Source organism: Nematostella vectensis, chromosome 11 (genome assembly GCF_932526225.1).
Source record: "Nematostella vectensis chromosome 11, jaNemVect1.1, whole genome shotgun sequence".
Taxonomy (NCBI): domain Eukaryota; kingdom Metazoa; phylum Cnidaria; class Anthozoa; order Actiniaria; family Edwardsiidae; genus Nematostella; species Nematostella vectensis.
Window position 1 is genome coordinate 12,467,412 of NC_064044.1, and position 20,386 is coordinate 12,487,797.

Genomic DNA, 20,386 nt, shown 5'->3' on the forward strand with positions numbered 1-20,386 from the left:
AACTAAGAGTGACCACACACTTTAAGTTTGGGGTTCCTGTGGTAACCTTGCTTGATGTGCTCTCTTTCTTCTGACGTCACATAACCGTGCTGTCTGACATTTCGACATTACGTCATCGTTGAAAATAGAATCAGCAAGAAAAACGAGCAGAGAAGGCTTTCTCTTTTACAAACAAATCGTACTTTTGCAAACTCGTATCGCCATAATGGCGTACAGAGCACAAGGCATTCGTAATTTGGGAATATTTCAGATGGTAATCGGTGCCTTAATGGTTGTCTTCGGCATTGCATCCGTCGCTGCAGCACAACAACATTGGACCACCTTTGTTGGTTTCGGTATCTGGGTTGGTATTTGGGTAAGTTACTTTTCTCGCTCCAAAGTACCATCCTAATGCACTAATCCTATTTTCGTCGACTGAAATTTGAATGCACAATCTTTTAGCGATAAATTACACACAATTTTCAAATGATTAATGATTTGAAGGCCGAATTTGTTACATGAATTTGTTTTTGTTTTTAGAAGTCTGTTTTATCTGAGTACCTGATGTATTAATTTCATTTTGCTTATTAATGTATTAGCACTATAAGCTTTTGTGAATGATATTGTTTATATTACGCAAATTCTCGTTTTGCAACTTTGCGTAGTTGATCGATACACCAGAAGTGACAAAAAAGCTGCCAAACTTCAAAATACCCTTCCACTTATATTTAAATTTTGCTTGTATTTATTGGCTAGTATCATACTTCCCATTGTGGACTCCTTGTAGACTATTATGAAGGTGCTCTGAATAATTTAAGTTTATGATAAGTTCCCTTTGGAAACACCTTGGCTAAAAAATCAATGATTGTTGGCCTGTTGTTTCCAAATTATGCTCTTGAAATGCGAAAATAAATTTAGAATTGTCAAGACCAGGGGCTGATCTAGGGATAGGCCGAGTGGGCCCAGGGCCCCCTTTTACAGATGTTAGAATGATGGCTAAGAAATAACAAGAAATATAAGGAAATCCAAGGAAAAACAATGGATCCGACCCCTCTTTTCATGAAACCCTTGTTTTGGCTCCCTCTTTCTGGGACTCCTGGATCAGCCGCTGAAGACATCGCTAATGCATAGAAATTGAGTAAGGTTAACATCTCGATGTCTTTAATTCTTTCCAAAGGTCACCATCACTGGCATCCTTGGCTATATTGGAGGAAGAGATAACAACACACCTAACAACTGCCTGGTGAGTGGAGACCTAGAATGAAGGGGAGGAAAACTTGATAATGGCATGCCCAACAAACTTCCTCGGGAGTAAAGACCTGGGGGGGGGGGGGGGCGGGCTATATTTATTTGAGTAAAAGTTGGCAACAAAACACTTAAAAACTGCTTGGTGAGTAAGGCCTGGGGGGGGCTTTATATATCTGCCTTGTGAGATACAAGCCTAAGGGAGGAGGGGGGTGAGAGAAGGAAGGTGTATACCCATGACAGATGGAAGGGGATGTCCAAGGATGCTTGGGGTGCAAGAATTTCCCCATGTCTTCAAGATAGATACCTTCAGTCTATAAAGATGGTCTTCTCTGTATGTGACTTCAAGTTGTTTTATTGCTATCATTCTACAGATTGGCACCATGATTGGTTTTGCGGTGACAGCATGTGTGATCTGCGGCATTATGATTATCTGCTACTCCATTGAACTTTCACAATCGTCATGGTATCTCCGAAGCAGCTATTATCACCATGATAGTGCCCACGCTGGTGTTGGCATTGGCGTCATGTTGCTCCTGTTGGCATTGACTGAGTTCTTTGTTGGGCTTGCGTCTGCCATCTATGGATGTAACAACTCCTGTACACCCGTTACAAGCGTAAGTTTTACATATTTTTAGAGATAATACAGCTTTGAACATTTTTCATGTGAACTTATATATCAGCTGATGGTTATTGAAAAGATTTGGCTTAAAGATTAAGTTTATATATATATATAACAACAATAAGTGTTTTTGAATTGAAAGTAGCAAGCAAACCTCCAGTTATGAAAAAAACTTTGTGAATGTGTCTATTGTTATTGTGATTGAAGTGCTTTTGTTTTGGTTCCATATTCTGTTATCTGCATGCTATATATGCTATGCACAGAATAAGTTTCTTTAAAAGTGGGTGGTTCTGTGTAAAAAATCTGACTTTGCTAAAAGGCAGGGGCTTTCGTGTGGGTTTTCTTAAGATGGTGGCCAAAGTACTTTGAAAGCTTACACCTTTCAAACCATTCTTCTTTGGAGACAGTTATGCAATTAATAAACTTTTATCCAATACCATAGGCATATCAGGATAAAGTATGCCAAGGACTCCACTTTTGCTCATCTTATTCTCTTTTAATCCTTGTTTCTAGACCCAGCAACAAGTGATTTACCTTCAAGGACAGTCTGGACAATCTGGACAACCTGGTGTCATTGTGTTGGGACCAAACGGGGCTGTCGCTGGAGCCACAACCATGCAGCACTACCCGAACCAAGCACCCATCGTCATCCAGCAGCCGGGAGGGGCCCAGGTATGTGCCTCCCCCTCCCTCTACACACACATTCATGTGCTCTCCCCTCCCTCTACACACACATTCATGTGCTCCCCCCTCCCTCTACACACACATTCATGTGCTCCCCCCCTCCCTCTACACACACATTCATGTGCTCCCCCCCTCCCTCTACACACACATTCATGTGCTCCCCCCTCCCACTACACACACATTCATGTGCTCCCCCCTCCCTTTACACACACATTCATGTGCTCCCCCCTCCCTCGACACACACATTCATGTGCTCCCCCCCTCCCTCTACACACAGATTCATGTGCTCCCCCCTCCCTCTACACTCACATTCATGTGCTCCCCCCTCCCCCTACACACACATTCATGTGCTCCCCCCTCCCTCTACACACACATTCATGTGCTCCCCCCTCCCTCTACACACACATTCATGTGCTCCCCCCCTCCCTCTACACACATTTATGTGCTCCCCCCCTCCCTCTACACACACATTCATGTGCTCCCCCCTTCCCTCTACACATACATTCATGTGCTCCTCCCTCCCACTACACACACATTCATGTGCTCCCCCCTCCCTCTACACACACATTCATGTGCTCCCCCCTCCCTCGACACACACATTCATGTGCTCCCCCCCTCCCTCTACACACAGATTCATGTGCTCCCCCCTCCCTCTACACTCACATTCATGTGCTCCCCCCTCCCCCTACACACACATTCATGTGCTCCCCCCTCCCTCTACACACACATTCATGTGCTCCCCCCTCCCTCTACACACACATTCATGTGCTCCCCCCCTCCCTCTACACACATTTATGTGCTCCCCCCCTCCCTCTACACACACATTCATGTGCTCCCCCCTTCCCTCTACACATACATTCATGTGCTCCTCCCTCCCACTACACACACATTCATGTGCTCCCCCCTCCCTCTACACACACATTCATGTGCTCCCCCCTCCCTCTACACACATTTATGTGCTCCCCCCTCCCTCTACACACACATTCATGTGCTCCTCCCCTCCCTCTACACACACATTCATGTGCTCCCCCCTCCCTCTACACTCACATTCATTTGCTCCCCTCTCCCTCTACACACACATTCATGTGCTCCCCCTCCCTCTACACACACATTCATTTGCTCCCCTCTCCCTCTACACACACATTCATGTGCTCCCCCCTCCCTCTACACTCACATTCATGTGCTCCCCCCCCTCCCTCACACACACATTCAGTTACCTCCTTTCACCTCTCCTCCCTCAATTATAAGCACCCATCTATGATCAGCAACCTGGAGGGTCCCATGCTGCTGATCCACCCCTCTACACACACAATCAGTGGCCTCTAAAAACTGCTAGCTTTTTATAAAAAAATATGCTCAAATTATGCTCGCTTAAAAAAAAATTATTGTTATAAGAATAATAAGAACAAAAACAGTAATTAAATACAAAAGCGAGATCACTTTTACATCTAAATGATACATTATTAGGGATATATGAGGTTGGTTTTTTCATTTTCGCTCTTCAAAATGCAAATTGTTCTGAGCATTGCTTTTTTGCAAAAAGTCTAAAAATGATGCTAGTTGTGAGTGATAATTATGCCAGAAATTATGCTAGCATAATCAACTTGTCCTTAGTGGCCTCCTTCCACCTCTCCCCCCTGCATAGTAGCATAGTATATAAGGATTCCTTAATAAGAAATGATCCACTTTTTGGCCGCCAAGGGGGGATGCGAGTGTACCCTGCACACCCCCCTGACGCACCTGACCTGCCTCCTTCTTCTTTATTAGAATAATTGATATGTAATTGTTATTTACAGACTGCCTTTGATGAATATGGTCTCATTCTCTTAGTACTTTTTGATATTTCCTTCAGGGCTCCTGGTTTCAAGGTGTGCCGCAGGGGTACCCCCAGGGGTATGCTCAGGGATATCCACAGCAGCAACAGCAACCATACCAGGTACAGTCATGATTGTCATCATCATCATCATACCAGGTACAGTCATGATTGTCATCATCATCATCATACCAGGTACAGTCATGATTGTCATCATCATCATCATACCAGGTACAGTCATGATTGTCATCATCATCATCATACCAGGTACAGTCATGATTGTCATCATCATCATCATACCAGGTACAGTCATGATTGTCATCATCATCATACCAGGTACAGTCATGATTGACGTCATCATCATACCAGGTACAGTCATGATTGTCATCATCATCATCATACCAGGTACAGTCATGATTGTCATCATCATCATCATACCAGGTACAGTCATGATTGTCATCATCATCATCATACCAGGTACAGTCATGATTGTCATCATCATCATCATACCAGGTACAGTCATGATTGTCATCATCATCATCATACCAGGTACAGTCATGATTGTCATCATCATCATCATACCAGGTACAGTCATGATTGTCATCATCATCATCATACCAGGTACAGTCATGAATGTCATCATCATCATACCAGGTACAGTCATGATTGTCATCATCATCATCATACCAGGTACAGTCATGATTGACGTCATCATCATACCAGGTACAGTCATGATTGTCATCATCATCATCATACCAGGTACAGTCATGATTGTCATCATCATCATCATACCAGGTACAGTCATGATTGACGTCATCATCATCATACCAGGTACAGTCATGATTGTCATCATCATCATCATACCAGGTACAGTCATGATTGTCATCATCATCATCATACCAGGTACAGTCATGATTGTCATCATCATCATACCAGGTACAGTCATGATTGTCGTCATCATCATCATACCAGGTACAGTCATGATTGTCATCATCATCATACCAGGTACAGTCATGATTGTCGTCATCATCATACCAGGTACAGTCATGATTGACGTCACCACCACTGCAACCACTGATATATAATCATCATCAATATATGTATAATCATCATAGATGTAATGTTATATAATCATCATATAGTAATTATAATCATCATTTAAAAATCATTATAATATAATAATCAATATCATTTAATCATCATCACCATATATTCATCATTAAAAACTGATTTACTATTGAAAATTACTATTTCCATTTTCTTCACCACCAAAATCAGCATTATCATTACCGTACATTACAGTAGGCCCATGGCCCAGTAGTCCATGGACTGTTGGTAAAAATAGGTGTATAGCTCAAATTGAATGTATGCTGGCTCCGCTTTTAGGCAGTGCCTAAATCTATATATTATGTTCACCATTAACCTCAGCATATCATCATCGTCAAAACATCATCACTGTTGCCCGCACCATATGATACTATAAATGCTACCACTGTCATCGTCCTTCTTGAGATTAGCAGCAGTTTAAACCCTCCTCCACATTGCTATTAATATAAACACCCTTACTATTTCCTATTTTTTATTATTCCATTCTATCTCTTCTAGAGTCTCATCTGAAGGGTGGAAAGGTAGGCTGCCCCCTGTAACCATGGACCCCACTAATATCACTGCTCTCTTCTCTTCCAGACCAAAGGTGAAGCCCCTCCTGTCTACACCACCCAGTGAGAGGGTGCGCCTTCCAAAAGGCGACCTTAGTTTACACTGCAGCAGATAAAAATCGCAGTAGAACCAGGCCCGTAGCCAGGATTTTGAGCGGAGGGTTCGTCTACCCATTTAGCGGACCATTTTATCCCGAACCCCCCTGGCTACGGGCCTAAGAATTTTTAAGTATTTTTAAGTACTATAAAGTAGTAAGTTAGCAGAAGTGGCATAGATACAAGATTAAGCAATTTGTGTGGCCAGAAAACAAAAACACTGCCGTCATATCAGGGTGTTCGGCATTTGGGGATATGACCCCCTGACGCAGTAATTGGGTCGTTCCAGTAATTTGAATGATTATATTAACAGTTATTTTGTAAAGAAAATTGGAAGCTCCAGTATACTAACGACTGTGCTTCGGCACGGATCGTTATTATCGACAGACTTTGCTAGCCGGCTCTCCAGAGATTCGGACCTATCTGAGAATATCTGAAATAGAGATGGGATGGCTTTGGAGACAAAAAGTTCTCAGGTTTCTTTATTTTCACAAGCGTCATCTCAAAAGAACGCTCACTGTTTGCGTTCACGTTGTTGGTAAATACATTTTAAGCAGGTTTCTATTGTTGTTCAGTCGCTGCGCTCTGCCACGTTAAAACGTTGATGTTAATTCTGCAAATAAAAAAACATTGAACACAGTGAAACGTTTAACAGAAGGCATAACGCCAAATGAATAACTTGAATTAACTAGCATATAATATATGCGCCAAAAAGCGTCATGGGAATGCATGTGGCATTAGTCGATTGCCAAGCATAAACACATCCTTCCTTTAATTTTCAACTTAGAAATGATCGAAGTTACAGCGCGACCATCGGTAAAACCGTAGCCTCCGGGTTGAGATGATAAAAATCTTACCACCACCAAAAGAACAAAAAAAAGATCATTTATGCCATTGCATGCAGTATCTCCACGGGACGTTTATTATCGCATTTGCCTACGAGAATGTTTGACTTCTACGATTTATGACATACCAGAATGATCTAGAATGCTTTATACTTTTGTCACTAATTAGCACGTCTATTGCGAACCGGAAGTGGACTCTCCTCTGTTGTACGTGTGTGTGTCGGGGGGGGGATACAAACGCACCCCCTGCACCCCCCTGGGTACGGGCCTGCTCAGCTACAAGTTAAATATCACAGTTTTCGACAGTTTAGTAGAGGAAGGGAGACTACAATGTACCAGAACAACGTTTGAAGCCGCGGTACTCTGTAGCAGACACAGCGGTCTTCCCTGTGGCGCACTGGGTGTACGGGTACCCCCTCCCCCACTTGGTTAATAAAAAAAAACTTTTTATTTTAAAAATTCTAAAATCTTAAACGAATTTAAAACCTTACGAAATAAGATAATAATATCAAATAACAGATAGCGATCCGTTGGACGATCCCTTCTAAAACGGTTAGATTTCGGAGTTCCTTTGCTGTAATCTGCACCCGCGTTTATTTTGTAGTAGCGGTCAGCATGGATTATCAAGCACGGGCTCGCCTCATGGTCATTTCCATTCCCGCCATTTAAATGCAGCGTTCTTTCTTCTTGGAGAATAAAATTGGGATAAAGTTAAGGGGTCAGTCCGTCCAGTCGCAGCATCGAAGGCACTTGAACAGGCAGATAGTTTTTTTTTTTTCAAGTTTACACCGTCTTGTTAGGAATCCTCTGCACGTTGCCGGTTTCATGTGTTAGTGCGAGCGGTCAATAAATGGCCTAAGACGTCTAAAGTCCTAAATGCGCACTTATGAAATTGAACCCTGATTGAACAAAAAGTGACGTGGAGGATTCAAACCATAAGGGGGGGGGGGGGGGGGGTTGAGATGATAAAAAACTTAGCACCACCAAAAGAACAAAAAAAAGATCATTTATGCCATTGCATGCAGTATCTCCACGGGACGTTTACTTTTGCATTTGCCTACGAGAATGTTTGGCCTAAGACGTCTAAAGACCTAAATGCGCACTTATGACAGTGCATAGAATATATGGACTCCTACTGACACACATCCATTACGATATGGAATTGAACACAGATGGTAATTGACCAGTTTGAACGACAGCCCCGACGAATGGAGCTCATGGGGGAATTCATATATTAGCTAACTTAGCAAATTAACTTACTAGTACTAGTAAATGAAATTGGGGGCGAGAAAGTTTAGTGGTATTATTTTAAAATTTTATAGAATTTTAAAATTTTATAGATAAAAAGATACTAGTAAACAAAATTCCGGGGCGAGAAAGCAATCTGACAACTCGCCCTGACATTTGGTTTACTAGTATAACAATAACTATACTATTAAATGAAATTACGGGGCGTAAAGCAAAAACGACAACTCGCCCCGAGATTTGGTTTACTAGTAGTAAGTAATTATAATACCTATATATTACGGGGCGTAAAGCAAAAACGACAACTCGCCCCGAGATTTGGTTTACTAGTAGTAAGTAATTATAATACCTATAAATTACGGGGCGTAAAGCAAAAACGACAACTCGCCCCGAGATTTGGTTTACTAGTAGTAAGTAATTATAATACTTATAAATTACTGGGCGTAAAGCAAAAACGACAACTCGCCCCGAGATTTGGTTTACTAGTACCAAGAAATTACTGGGCATAAAGCAAAAATGACAACACTCCCCGAGATTTGGTTTATTAGTACCAAGAAATTACGGGGCGTAAAGCAAAAACGACAACACGCCCCGAGATTTGGTTTACTGGTAATAAGAAAACAGAAAATTCTGCAAGTTATCGGCAGAGGGCAAAGTGTTTCTATTAATGGCGAAGTGGAGAAGTGGGGATAGAGCAAATCAAATTATAAGATGACCATCTCCTGTCATTTAACTTTTTGTATGAAGAAGCAGGCCCGTACACAGGATTTTTCTTGGGGGGGAGGGAGGGAGAGAGTTTTCTGATAAAAATCTAACCACCTCCGAAAGAACAAAAAGGGACTTTTTTATGCCTTTGCAGTATCTACACGGGACGTTTATTGCCAGATTTGGCTAATACCAGAGTGATCTAGCTTATAATTTTGAGTTTTGTCTACAAATAGCACGTCTACTGAGAACCAAAAGTAGACTTTCGGCCGTTATAGGGGGATGCGTTCGCACCCCCTGCAACCCCCCACCACCACCACCACCACCACCCCCCTGGATACGGTTCTGGGTCCGTAGAAACATTTTAAAAAGAAGCCCCGATCCCAGCACTTGTCGCATGCCTGGGTGTGTGTCGGCGGCGAGATCAGCTCAAAGAGAAGGTGAACTGTCAATCAATCATGTCTCATACCAACATCACATCATTGGCCGTAACTAGGCAGGTTTTCGAACAATGGAATCAAGCGTTGTTTCACTCCCTTCTTATTTTATATAGAACCTAAATACGAAGTTAGGTTCGGAGAGGGCTCGGGCCTAAAGAGGCTATGGTTACACAGTACCGTTCAATTGTTTCGAGTGAAAACAACGATCCCTAGGGTTTTTAGACAAGAGAAATAGAAATGGAACGAGAGGAAACTAAAAAGGGTTTCGCTAACTCAAAAGACAGGAGACCTTTCGGATTATAAGGTTAGAAATATTTTATTAGCCAAGTTCATTATTCAACATAAATTGGGGATTCATTTTTGTTTATTTTATAGAGAAATCGCTGACAAAGTATCCTAATTCCCGTGAATAAACCAAACCTCGGGGCGTGTTGTCGTTTTTCCTTTACACACTGTACTTTCTTGGTACTAGTAAACCAAATCTCGGGGCGAGTTATCGTTTTTGCTTTACGCCCCATTATTTCTCGGTATTATAATTACTTATTACTAGTAAACCAAATCTCGGGGCGAGTTGTCGTTTTTGCTTTACGCCCCGTAATTTTTACGGTATTATAATTACTTATTACTAGTAAACCAAATTTCGAGGCGAGTTGTCGTTTTTGCTTTACGCCCCGTAATTTCTCGGTATTATCATTACTTACTAGTAAACCAAATCTCGGGGCGAGTTGTCGTTTTTGCTTTACGCCCCGTAATTTATAGGTATTATGATTACTTACTACTAGTAAACCAAATCTCGGGGCGAGTTGTCGTTTTTGCTTTACGCCCCGTAATTTATAGGTATTATGATTACTTACTACTAGTAAACCAAATCTCGGGGCGAGTTGTCGTTTTTGCTTTACGCCCCGTAATTTATAGGTATTATGATTACTTACTACTAGTAAACCAAATCTCGGGGCGAGTTGTCGTTTTTGCTTTACGCCCCGTAATTTATAGGTATTATGATTACTTGCTACTAGTAAACCAAATCTCGGGGCGAGTTGTCGTTTTTGCTTTACGCCCCGTAATTTATAGGTATTATGATTACTTACTACTAGTAAACCAAATCTCGGGGCGAGTTGTCGTTTTTGCTTTACGCCCCGTAATTTATAGGTATTATGATTACTTACTACTAGTAAACCAAATCTCGGGGCGAGTTGTCGTTTTTGCTTTACGCCCCGTAATTTATAGGTATTATGATTACTTACTACTAGTAAACCAAATCTCGGGGCGAGTTGTCGTTTTTGCTTTACGCCCCGTAATTTATAGGTATTATGATTACTTACTACTAGTAAACCAAATCTCGAGGCGAGTTGTCGTTTTTGCTTTACGCCCCGTAATTTCTCGGTATTATAAATACTTACTACTAGTAAACCAAATCTCGGGGCGAGTTGTCGTTTTTGCTTTACGCCCTGTAATTTCATTTAATAGTATAGTTATTGTTATACTAGTAAACCAAATGTCGGGGCGAGTTGTCGGATTGCTTTCTCGCCCCGAAATTTTGTTTACTAGTATGTTTTTATCTATAAAATTTTAAAATTCTATAAAATTTTAAAATAATACCACTAAACTTTTTCGCCCCCAATTTCATTTACTAGTACTAGTAAGTTAATTTGCTAAGTTAGCTAATATATGAATTCCCGAGCTCATGGAAATTTTGCAAATAATAAGTACATACTTTTTACTACTTATTTTCGCAAAAATGAAAAAACTAATAGGCTACTGTTTAATGAGAGTCAACCTTTAAAAATTTTTCAAAGAGAAATAAATTTGAATCTTAAATCCTTTTATCGCCAAATTAGTAAACCACTTGAGGACAATAAAATCACGAAAACTATGGTACGTTTAAATTTAATTTTGATAATTTTTATAGTTATACACTATAGCCTTAACCCTCTTACAAGGAATGCGGTATGCATAGTCCTATAAAGATAATTCTAAAAATCGGGCTTCCCGTGGTTTCCGTCTAACATGTTGCATCCCCCCCCCCCCCCCCCCCAACCAAAATCCTGGATCCGCCCTTGCTTCCTGTTCGTTTCTATCAGTTTACTTATCCGTGTCGCGTCTCTGTTCTTTCGCCATCGCTTTTCCCTTCACAAACAAATCGTACTTTTGCAAACTCGAATCAAAATAATGGCGTACAGAGCACAAGGCATTCGTAAGTTGGGGATATCTCAGATGGTAATCGGTGCCTTAATGGTGGTCTTCGGCATTGCATCCGTAGCTGTAGTACACAGACAATGGACGTCCGCTGTTGGTTTCGGGATCTGGATTGGTGTTTGGGTAAGTGACTTTCCTCCATCCTTAAGTAGCATCCTTAGCCACTATTTCTATTCTAGTCGACTAAGCTTTGAGTTTAGAAGCTTTTAGCAATGAATTTTACACAATTTTTTGGAGGTCTGATCACAGGTAGCCCAGGCAATGGTTTTGAAGCTTGTTCGTAGCTTGGAATCGGCCGTTATTCTTAGAGGTAAAACGAGTGGATTGAAGTAGCGATTTTTTGTGAAATATAGCCAATAAAATTGCCTTAAAACCTGGAACATGCCTTGTTGTTGTCATATTTATGTGTAATATACGATTTGGGGGGGTTTTCGTATAGGAATTTATGACTTCTCTCCCCCTACTAAGGAAAGAGACTTGGTTGGAGGCGCCATTTTCGGTAGCACTCAAATACCGTCGAAATTCGCGAGGAAAATACAACAAACGAAATATTTTTATCTCGCAGACCTATGCCAGGGTACACTTACATTGGATATGTGGCAAAACATCCGAGCTAAATCATTTTCCCTGGCCGCTAGCCGTTTTTTAAAACGAGTAAGCAGCCATTTCAATTCTTGACCGCCGCCGTTGGACAATTAGTTCCTGTTCGTGCGTACCTGTTCGAGCGTACCGCTCGGCTGAACACGGAGCGAGGCAGAGACGTCGAGTGTGACCAAGAGAGAGTCTGTTAGTAGGTTGCTGAGCGATGCCATAAGGTTTTCACTGAGCCCCCTCTTGTCGCCTCTCGCCGTTCACCTACTCCGCGACATCCTTGTTAAAGCCAAGCTACCTTCCGACCGCTCTCCCACCAACCAACCTCCCGGTGCTTTCCGTTGCGGAAAAATCTGCCTAACCTGCCCCTATATTAGAACCGATGGCCTGACAAGCTACACATTTTTCTCAACAGGTGAAACACGACCTATAACCTCCCACATAACATGCAATACTAAAAACGTGATTTATATGATCCAATGTAACCGCTGTAACCTTCAATATATTCAGGGGAAACTAAACGCAAATTAAAAAAAACACTTTAATGACCACCGCAGAACTGTAGACTCCCAATCTCGATCCACACCAACCCACGCCGCTGAACACTTCCTAAAACCTAACCACTCCGCTTCTGACCTAGAGCTCATACCTATTGAAAAAATAAGAAATAACCGCGACTCTATCCGCAAAGCAAGAGAAGCTACACTGATAGCTCGCGCTGGCACTTTTGAACCCTGTGGCCTCAACCAGCGTGAAGAAACCGTTTAGCTGTTTAGTAATCCACACCACCCTATTTAACATCTTCCATAAGTTACTCCTTACTCAATTACTATTTTTACCTTTTGTTAGTCATCATCAATGAACTTTGTACATATACTAGCTGTAACATGCAATTGTAACTCATTTATAACCTGAAGAAGGCAGATATTGGCCTGCCGAAATATCGTTCTAAAAAACATAAATCTGCGTTGTTGTCGGCTTTTTCTTTTAAAGGTTTTATTAATTAATCAACTGTCGACGCAGACCATAAGGTCCGACTCACACCAGCAGATAAAAGCTGTCCAGTGGTTTCTTCCTACGTTTTTGTAAAGTTTTAAAGATACATTGTCTGAAAATTTAAATTAAAAATGGTTGGGCATACAACACATTCCCAGAAATAAGGGACATTAGCCAGCGGTTTCTCTGGGCTCACATTTTGCTAGGCCCGCGAGGAATAACAGCTCTTCTTATTTAAAATAGGAACGTCCAGCCTGAGATTTCACCATATTTTAAGAACATGCTAAGAACATGCCGAGGCTCAGATAGCAGAAATATTTTTCATTTTTAGTCCTGATGATGTGTTCTAAAATGCAGCATCAAATTGTGCTCATAGTAACAACCTGTTATTAATACTGCTATTGATCATTAGTGTAATTCTCTTCCTAATTTATTGGGTATTATATTTCTATATACACTAAAATTTAAGAACATCGTGAAGAGCATATTCAGCCTTAAAACGTCCAAAAATTAGAACGGCTCAGCCTCAACTGAAAATTAGACGTTCCTTTAAAAAAGAAGAGTGTATTTCTTTTTTAATATTAATTGATTTTCTTGTGATATAGGAATTTTCGTTTCTTTGGTTTCTAATTGGAAACACCTTGGCTAAACAAACATTTATTGATAGATGTTAATTTTTACTTAGATTTGTTATGTTTTTTTTATAAATGCCATAGATTTCTCGCAAGAAAATTATGCTCTTATGCACAGAATATGTGAGCTTGACATCTCCATGTCTTTGATTCTTGCTAAGGTCATCATCACAGGCGTCCTTGGCTATTTTGGAGCAAGAGATAACAACACCCCTAACAACTGTATGGTGAGTGAAGACATAAGGGGGGGAGGCTATATCAAGAGATGAGCAAGAGATGACAACACATTTTACAGATGGGATGGGGTTTTTCTAGTCTGCTTCGCATCTCCCAGCGGTCGGAGTCACATGAGACTGGGTTTTTTTCAAGTACAAGATTTTTCCCATGTCTGCAAGATGAAGCGTTTTAAACGGTTGTCTCCCCTCTGCTTATGACCTAAAGTTGTTGTTTTTTTGTTTTGGTTTGAATCTACAGCTTGGCACAATGCTTGGTTTTGCTGTGACGTCATGTGTGTTCAGTTGTGGAATGATCATCTGTTACTCCTTTGCACTTTCGGAATGGTCGAAATATCTCCGCAACCCTTCTTATGGTCGTCCTTATTACTATTACGATTACTACGGCTATAGCAGTCAAACTGCGCGAACTTCTATAGGCATTTGCGTAGTTTTACTCCTGTTGGCATTGACTGAGTTCTTCGTTGGGCTTGCTTCCTCCATCTATGGATTTAGTAACTCCTGCATCCCGGCTACAAGCGTAAGTTTACACTTATTACTGTCGAATCCGTTGTATCGCTACCTGCGTTTTCAAAACACGATTTAACATGGTTTTCTGTTCCGTCAGTGAAACCATTTTGAGCCAATCAGAGTTTCGCTTTGTTCACTTTCCTGGCTTCCCTCTGGACGAAAACCAGACAATGTCGCGGCAACCCAGGCAACTGCACTAGGTGAGAGATGGCACAAATCTGATTGGCTTAGAATAATATGACTGGCGGAACAGAATCTCCCAAAAGACAAAAACAAATCTGTGTTTTGAAAATGCGGCGTCGCGATACAATGGATTCGACAGTAAAAAAAAAATATATGAATATATCGGCTGGCAATTTTTTAAATTTTAAATTAAAAATACTAGCAGGTAAACCTAGCAGCCTCCAAGCCATGAAAATATTTTCTGAATTCTGCACATACATAGATGTAGTTTGTGTGCATAAAATAGCTGTAGCAAAGCAACAATGTCCTGAGATCATCTTTAATGCACACAAACTAAATGTGTGTATGTACAGAATGTATGTATGTGCAGAATTTTGTGGATGATTCTTAGTAAAAAGAGACTACAGACAAAAATACTAGATGTTGCCCCATGAAAGGTTATCCGGAATCCATGGAAAAATGAGACTAGGAGTGCTTTCCATTTGTCAAAACATTCCGGGAATTTCAGATGGAATGATAATGGTTACTAGGAGATTTTTGGAATTTCCACCCAGAATTTGTGGATAATCTCCCGAGGATGTCCTGAATTTCCAATTAGGTTGATTCAAACGGATTTTGCCTAACCATTATGGAAAAATGTCGGTTCCAGTCCTTCGCCAACAGCTGCAGTCACGTTCAAGACGGCGGACTTCTTTCAATCAGGTCCCCAAAATGGTCTTTGGCGAGCACTTGCGAGCTTGCAAGCACCCCGTTTTTTTATGCGAGACCGAGCCTTTTAGTTTTTGAATAAATCGAGTAGCGAGCGCATCGAAAAATACAATGCGAGCACGACGGAAAAAAATGCGGGAGCATGCCAGCATTAGCCGAAAACTGTGAGCACATGGAAATTTCGGGGGACCATTTAATTAGAAGCTTGCGGCGCTTTTGCCGTAACCTTGGGGGGGGGGGGGCTTTTGGCAAATAATTGTGGTTCTTCAAATTGCAACTATTATGTCTATATCGTCGTCATTAAGGATTCAACTTCCATAACAGGGCCGTAGCAGGGGGTGAATTCGAGGCCTGCTACGGTTATGCATAGAGGAATCGACGACCGGCAAAAGCCACTCGTCCGTTATTTTGAATCAGGGATCCAATACTCATTCCGGACCGAACATAATGGTACGGCCTTTCCACCCAGTTTTTCATCCCTGGTGGAAAAATCCTTTCCATTACGGTCATCCCAACCGGATTTTCAGATAAATGGAAAGCACCCTTTTGGAATTTGGAATCCATGCTACTGGAATACACACACTAGGATCCGGAATCCACAAACTAGGATCCGGAATCCACACACTAGGATTCCTAATCCAGAACCCTATTGGAAAACCTGTCATGGGCGAAAGATGGCCTGCATGCGGTATATGCTGTCATTTGGGGGTTATCCCTTCATCGGAGCCTGTGGCCTTACCTTCTATGCTGGTGTTTTTGGGAAATTTGTTTTTGGTTTCTGGTTGAAAGCAGGTATTCGTACCAAGTCACTTGGGGTGGGTGGATGAAAAAAGGGGGAGGGGGGGGGTTGTTAGTGGAGAGAGTATCTAAAGAGGAGAAAAATGTAAAAAATACATAATGGTGTGGAATGGCAAGAATGGGGATGACAAAAACAAATATATAGAGCAAAAAAATGGAAAGGTGGGATATTTCGTAGAGCTCTTCGAAATGTTAAGCAACTTTACGTGTATTCTAGTACAAGGTTTATCATCAGGAGGTAAAACCAGGTACTAGTCAAATGCGAAAGGGAGGAATAAAACTGGGAGCCGAGGGATGCTAGGGGGTAGGAGGAAAGATAGAGAAGTCTAGTGTGAAGAGGGTTCACATTTGAAACGTGTTTCAAAGTGAAGGAGTGGCTAGCCAATTCACCTTACCTAAAAGGGTAGGTTTCGCTTAGATTTAGAAACTACTGTGGATAGACAGCTATTTTTTAAAATCATTGAAAATTTTGATTGATCATTAAAATGATCAATCAAATAACAAATAATCCAATAAACATCAATACAGTTATAATAGGATATATCTTTTTATCTGTTCTCCATTTATACATTCCAGACTTCCCAGCAACAAATGGTTTACTTGCAAGGACAGCCTGCACAATTTGGACAACCTGGTGTCATTGCCGGAGCCACAGCCATGCAGACCTACCCAAACCAAGCATCCTTCATCATCCAGCAGCCTATAGGGGCACCGGTATGTGCCCCCCCCCTCCCAACTTCCTCCTCCATCAGTCATCCCTCCTTCCACACACACTCATGAAGCACCCTCATACTACTTCTCTCCTACAACCAAGTAACCGTCATCATCAAGCAACGGGAAGTGGCTCAGGTTTGTGCCCCTCTTCCTCATCCCCTCCCTCCCTCCAGACACACACACATGTATCTGGGCACACTGCGCACCCACCCCCTTTCACCCAGTACACGCCTGAAGATGACATACATAACCAAAGATGGGGGGATGGGGGGTTGAAGGTGAAACTTCTTTTTTTACAACACTGGATATGTGATTATTACTTCAAGACTTCTGTTAATGAATGGTCTTATTCTCTATTTGATATTTCCTCCAGGCACCTCAGGGGTACCCCCAGGGGTATGCTCAGGGATATCCACAGCAGCAACAGCAGCCATACCAGGTACAGTCATGATTGTCATCATCATCATCATACCAGGTACAGTCATGATTGTCATCATCATCATCATACCAGGTACAGTCATGTTTTTCATCATCATCATCATACCAGGTACAGTCATGATTGTCATCATCATCATCATACCAGGTACAATCATGATTGTCATCATCATCATCATACCAGGTACAGTCATGATTGTCATCATCATCATCATACCAGGTACAGTCATGATTGTCATCATCATCATCATACCAGGTACAGTCATGATTGTCATCATCATCATCATACCAGGTACAGTCATTATTGTCATCATCATCATCATACCAGGTACAGTCATGATTGTCATCATCATCATCATACCAGGTACAGTCATGATTGTCATCATCATCATCATACCAGGTACAGTCATGATTGTCATCATCATCATCATACCAGGTACAGTCATGATTGTCATCATCATCATCATACCAGGTACAGTCATGATTTTCATCATCATCATCATCATACCAGGTACAGTCATGATTGTCATCATCATCATCATACCAGGTACAGTCATGATTGTCATCATCATCATCATACCAGGTACAGTCATGATTGTCATCATCATCATACCAGGTACAGTCATGATTGTCATCATCATCATACCAGGTACAGTCATGATTGTCATCATCATCATACCAGGTACAGTCATGATTGTCATCATCATCATCATACCAGGTACAGTCATGATTGTCATCATCATCATACCAGGTACAGTCATGATTGTCATCATCATTATCATACCAGGTACAGTCATGATTGTCATCATCATCATCATACCAGGTACAGTCATGATTGTCATCATCATCATCATACCAGGTACAGTCATGATTGTCATCATCATCATCATACCAGGTACAGTCATGATTGTCATCATCATCATCATACCAGGTACAGTCATGATTGTCATCATCATCATCATACCAGGTACAGTCATGATTGTCATCATCATCATCATCATACCAGCTACAGTCATGAATGTCATCATCATCATACCAGGTACAGTCATGATTGTCATCATCATCATCATACCAGGTACAGTCATGATTGTCATCATCATCATCATACCAGGTACAGTCATGAATGTCATCATCATCATCATACCAGGTACAGTCATGATTGTCATCATCATCATACCAGGTACAGTCATGATTGTCATCATCATCATACCAGGTACAGTCATGATTGTCATCATCATCATACCAGGTACAGTCATGAATGTCATCATCATCATACCAGGTACAGTCATGATTGTCATCATCGTCATCATACCAGGTACAGTCATGATTGTCATCATCGTCATCATACCAGGTACAGTCATGATTGTCATCATCATCATCATACCAGGTACAGTCATGATTGTCATCATCATCATCATACCAGGTACAGTCATGATTGTCATCATCATCATCATACCTGGTACAGTCATGATTGTCATCATCATCATACCAGGTACAGTCATGATTGTCATCATCATCATCATACCAGGTACAGTCATGATTGTCATCATCATCATACCAGGTACAGTCATGAATGTCATCATTATCATCATACCAGGTACAGTCATGAATGTCATCATTATCATCATACCAGGTACAGTCATGAATGTCATCATTATCATCATACCAGGTACAGTCATGAATGTCATCATTATCATCATACCAGGTACAGTCATGAATGTCATCATTATCATCATACCAGGTACAGTCATGAATGTCATCATTATCATCATACCAGGTACAGTCATGAATGTCATCATCATCATCATACCAGGTACAGTCATGATTGACATCACCACCACTGCAACCACTGATATATAATCATCATCAATATATATAATCATCATAGATGTAATGTAATATAATCATCATATAGTAATTATAATCATCATTTAAAAATCATTATAATATAATAATATAATTTAATCATCATCACCATATATTCATCATTAAAAACTGATTTACTATTGAAAATTACTTTCTTCACCACCAAAATCAGCATTATCATTACCGTCATAACATCATCATTGTTGCCACCATATGATACTGTAGACACCACCACTGGCATCGTCCTTCATGTGGTTAGCCCCAGGCGCGTACACAGGATTGGCCGAGGGGGGGGGGGGGGGGGTGCGCAGTCATAGATATCATATGGAAAAAGCATAGTATTTGAAGATTCCTTTAAAAGAAATGACCCACTTTTTGGCCACTCTGTACGCGCCTGAGCACTCTAGCAGTATAGTAGGCCCATGGCCCAGTAGTCCATGGACTGTTGGTAAAAATAGGTGTATAGCTCAAGTTGAATGTATGCTGGCTCCGCTTTTAGGCAGTGCCTAAATCTATATATTATGTTCACCATTAACCTCAGCATATCATCATCGTCATAACATCATCACTGTTGCCCGCACCATATGATACTATAAATGCTACCACTGTCATCGTCCTTCTTGAGATTAGCAGCAGTTTAAACCCTCCTCCACATTGCTATTACTATAAACACCCTTACTATTTCCTATTTTTTATTATTCCATTCTATCTCTTCTAGAGTCTCACTCTGAAGGGTGGAAAGGTAGGCGGCCCCCTGTAACCATGGACCCCACTAATATCACTGCTCTCTTTTCTTCCAGACCAAAGGTGAAGCCCCTCCTGTCTACACCACCCAGTGAGAGGGTGCGCCTTCCAAAAGGCGACCTTAGTTCACACTGCAGCAGATAAAAATCGCAAAGTAGAACCAGGCCCGTAGCCAGGATTTTGAGCGGAGGGTTCGTTTACCCATTTAGCGGACCATTTTATCCCGAACCCCCCCTGGCTACGGGCCTAAGAATTTTTAAGTACTATAAATTGTAAGTTAGCAGAAGTGGCATAGATACAAGATTAAGCAATTTGTGTGGCCAGAAAACAAAAACACTGCCGTCATATCAGGGTGTTCGGCATTTGGGGATATGACCCCCTGACGCAGTAATTGGGTCGTTCCAGTAATTGGAATGATTATATTAACAGTTATTTTGTTAAGAAAATT

The 20,386-nt window shown here is 41.3% G+C and overlaps 3 protein-coding genes and 1 long non-coding RNA gene across 4 annotated transcripts in view; 3 read left to right on the top strand and 1 right to left on the bottom strand.

The window, feature by feature from the left end:
* The first annotated feature begins 104 nt into the window (after positions 1-104).
* Positions 105-6,742, top strand: LOC116619500. The gene is made up of 6 exons (XM_048734648.1): positions 105-355; positions 1,157-1,222; positions 1,599-1,841; positions 2,360-2,518; positions 4,383-4,466; positions 6,030-6,742. The coding sequence occupies exons 1-6, from the start codon at positions 206-208 to the stop codon at positions 6,066-6,068; spliced, it is 741 nt and encodes a 246-aa protein (XP_048590605.1). The 5' UTR covers positions 105-205; the 3' UTR covers positions 6,069-6,742.
* LOC125573841 lies at positions 6,565-12,959 on the bottom strand. The gene is made up of 2 exons (XR_007314218.1): positions 12,245-12,959; positions 6,565-6,710 (listed from the first exon to the last, which is right to left on the bottom strand). It is a non-coding gene; the product is annotated as an uncharacterized LOC125573841 (long non-coding RNA).
* Positions 11,379-20,386, top strand: part of LOC5514757 — a 40,351-nt gene continuing 31,343 nt past the window's right edge. The window contains exon 1 of the mRNA XM_048734647.1: positions 11,379-11,471. The gene's annotated coding sequence lies outside the window, so the exon portion shown is untranslated. The remainder of the gene's footprint in view (positions 11,472-20,386) is intronic.
* On the top strand, positions 11,383-20,261 carry LOC116609408. The gene is made up of 6 exons (XM_048734649.1): positions 11,383-11,651; positions 13,909-13,974; positions 14,222-14,500; positions 16,756-16,893; positions 17,267-17,332; positions 19,995-20,261. Exons 1-6 carry the CDS (start codon positions 11,502-11,504, stop codon positions 20,031-20,033), a joined length of 738 nt encoding a protein of 245 aa, XP_048590606.1. The 5' UTR covers positions 11,383-11,501; the 3' UTR covers positions 20,034-20,261.

Bases quoted from the DNA above. Each gene is read 5' to 3' on its own strand.
- LOC116609408 (XM_048734649.1), top strand. From the start codon at position 11,502: ATGGCGTACAGAGCACAAGGCATTCGTAAGTTGGGGATATCTCAGATG. The intron at 11,652-13,908 runs GTAAGTGACTTT...ATTCTTGCTAAG, and splicing joins GGATCTGGATTGGTGTTTGG to GTCATCATCACAGGCGTCCT. The intron at 16,894-17,266 runs GTATGTGCCCCC...TATTTCCTCCAG, and splicing joins AGCAGCCTATAGGGGCACCG to GCACCTCAGGGGTACCCCCA.
- LOC116619500 (XM_048734648.1), top strand. From the start codon at position 206: ATGGCGTACAGAGCACAAGGCATTCGTAATTTGGGAATATTTCAGATG. The intron at 356-1,156 runs GTAAGTTACTTT...TTCTTTCCAAAG, and splicing joins GTATCTGGGTTGGTATTTGG to GTCACCATCACTGGCATCCT. The intron at 1,842-2,359 runs GTAAGTTTTACA...CCTTGTTTCTAG, and splicing joins CCTGTACACCCGTTACAAGC to ACCCAGCAACAAGTGATTTA.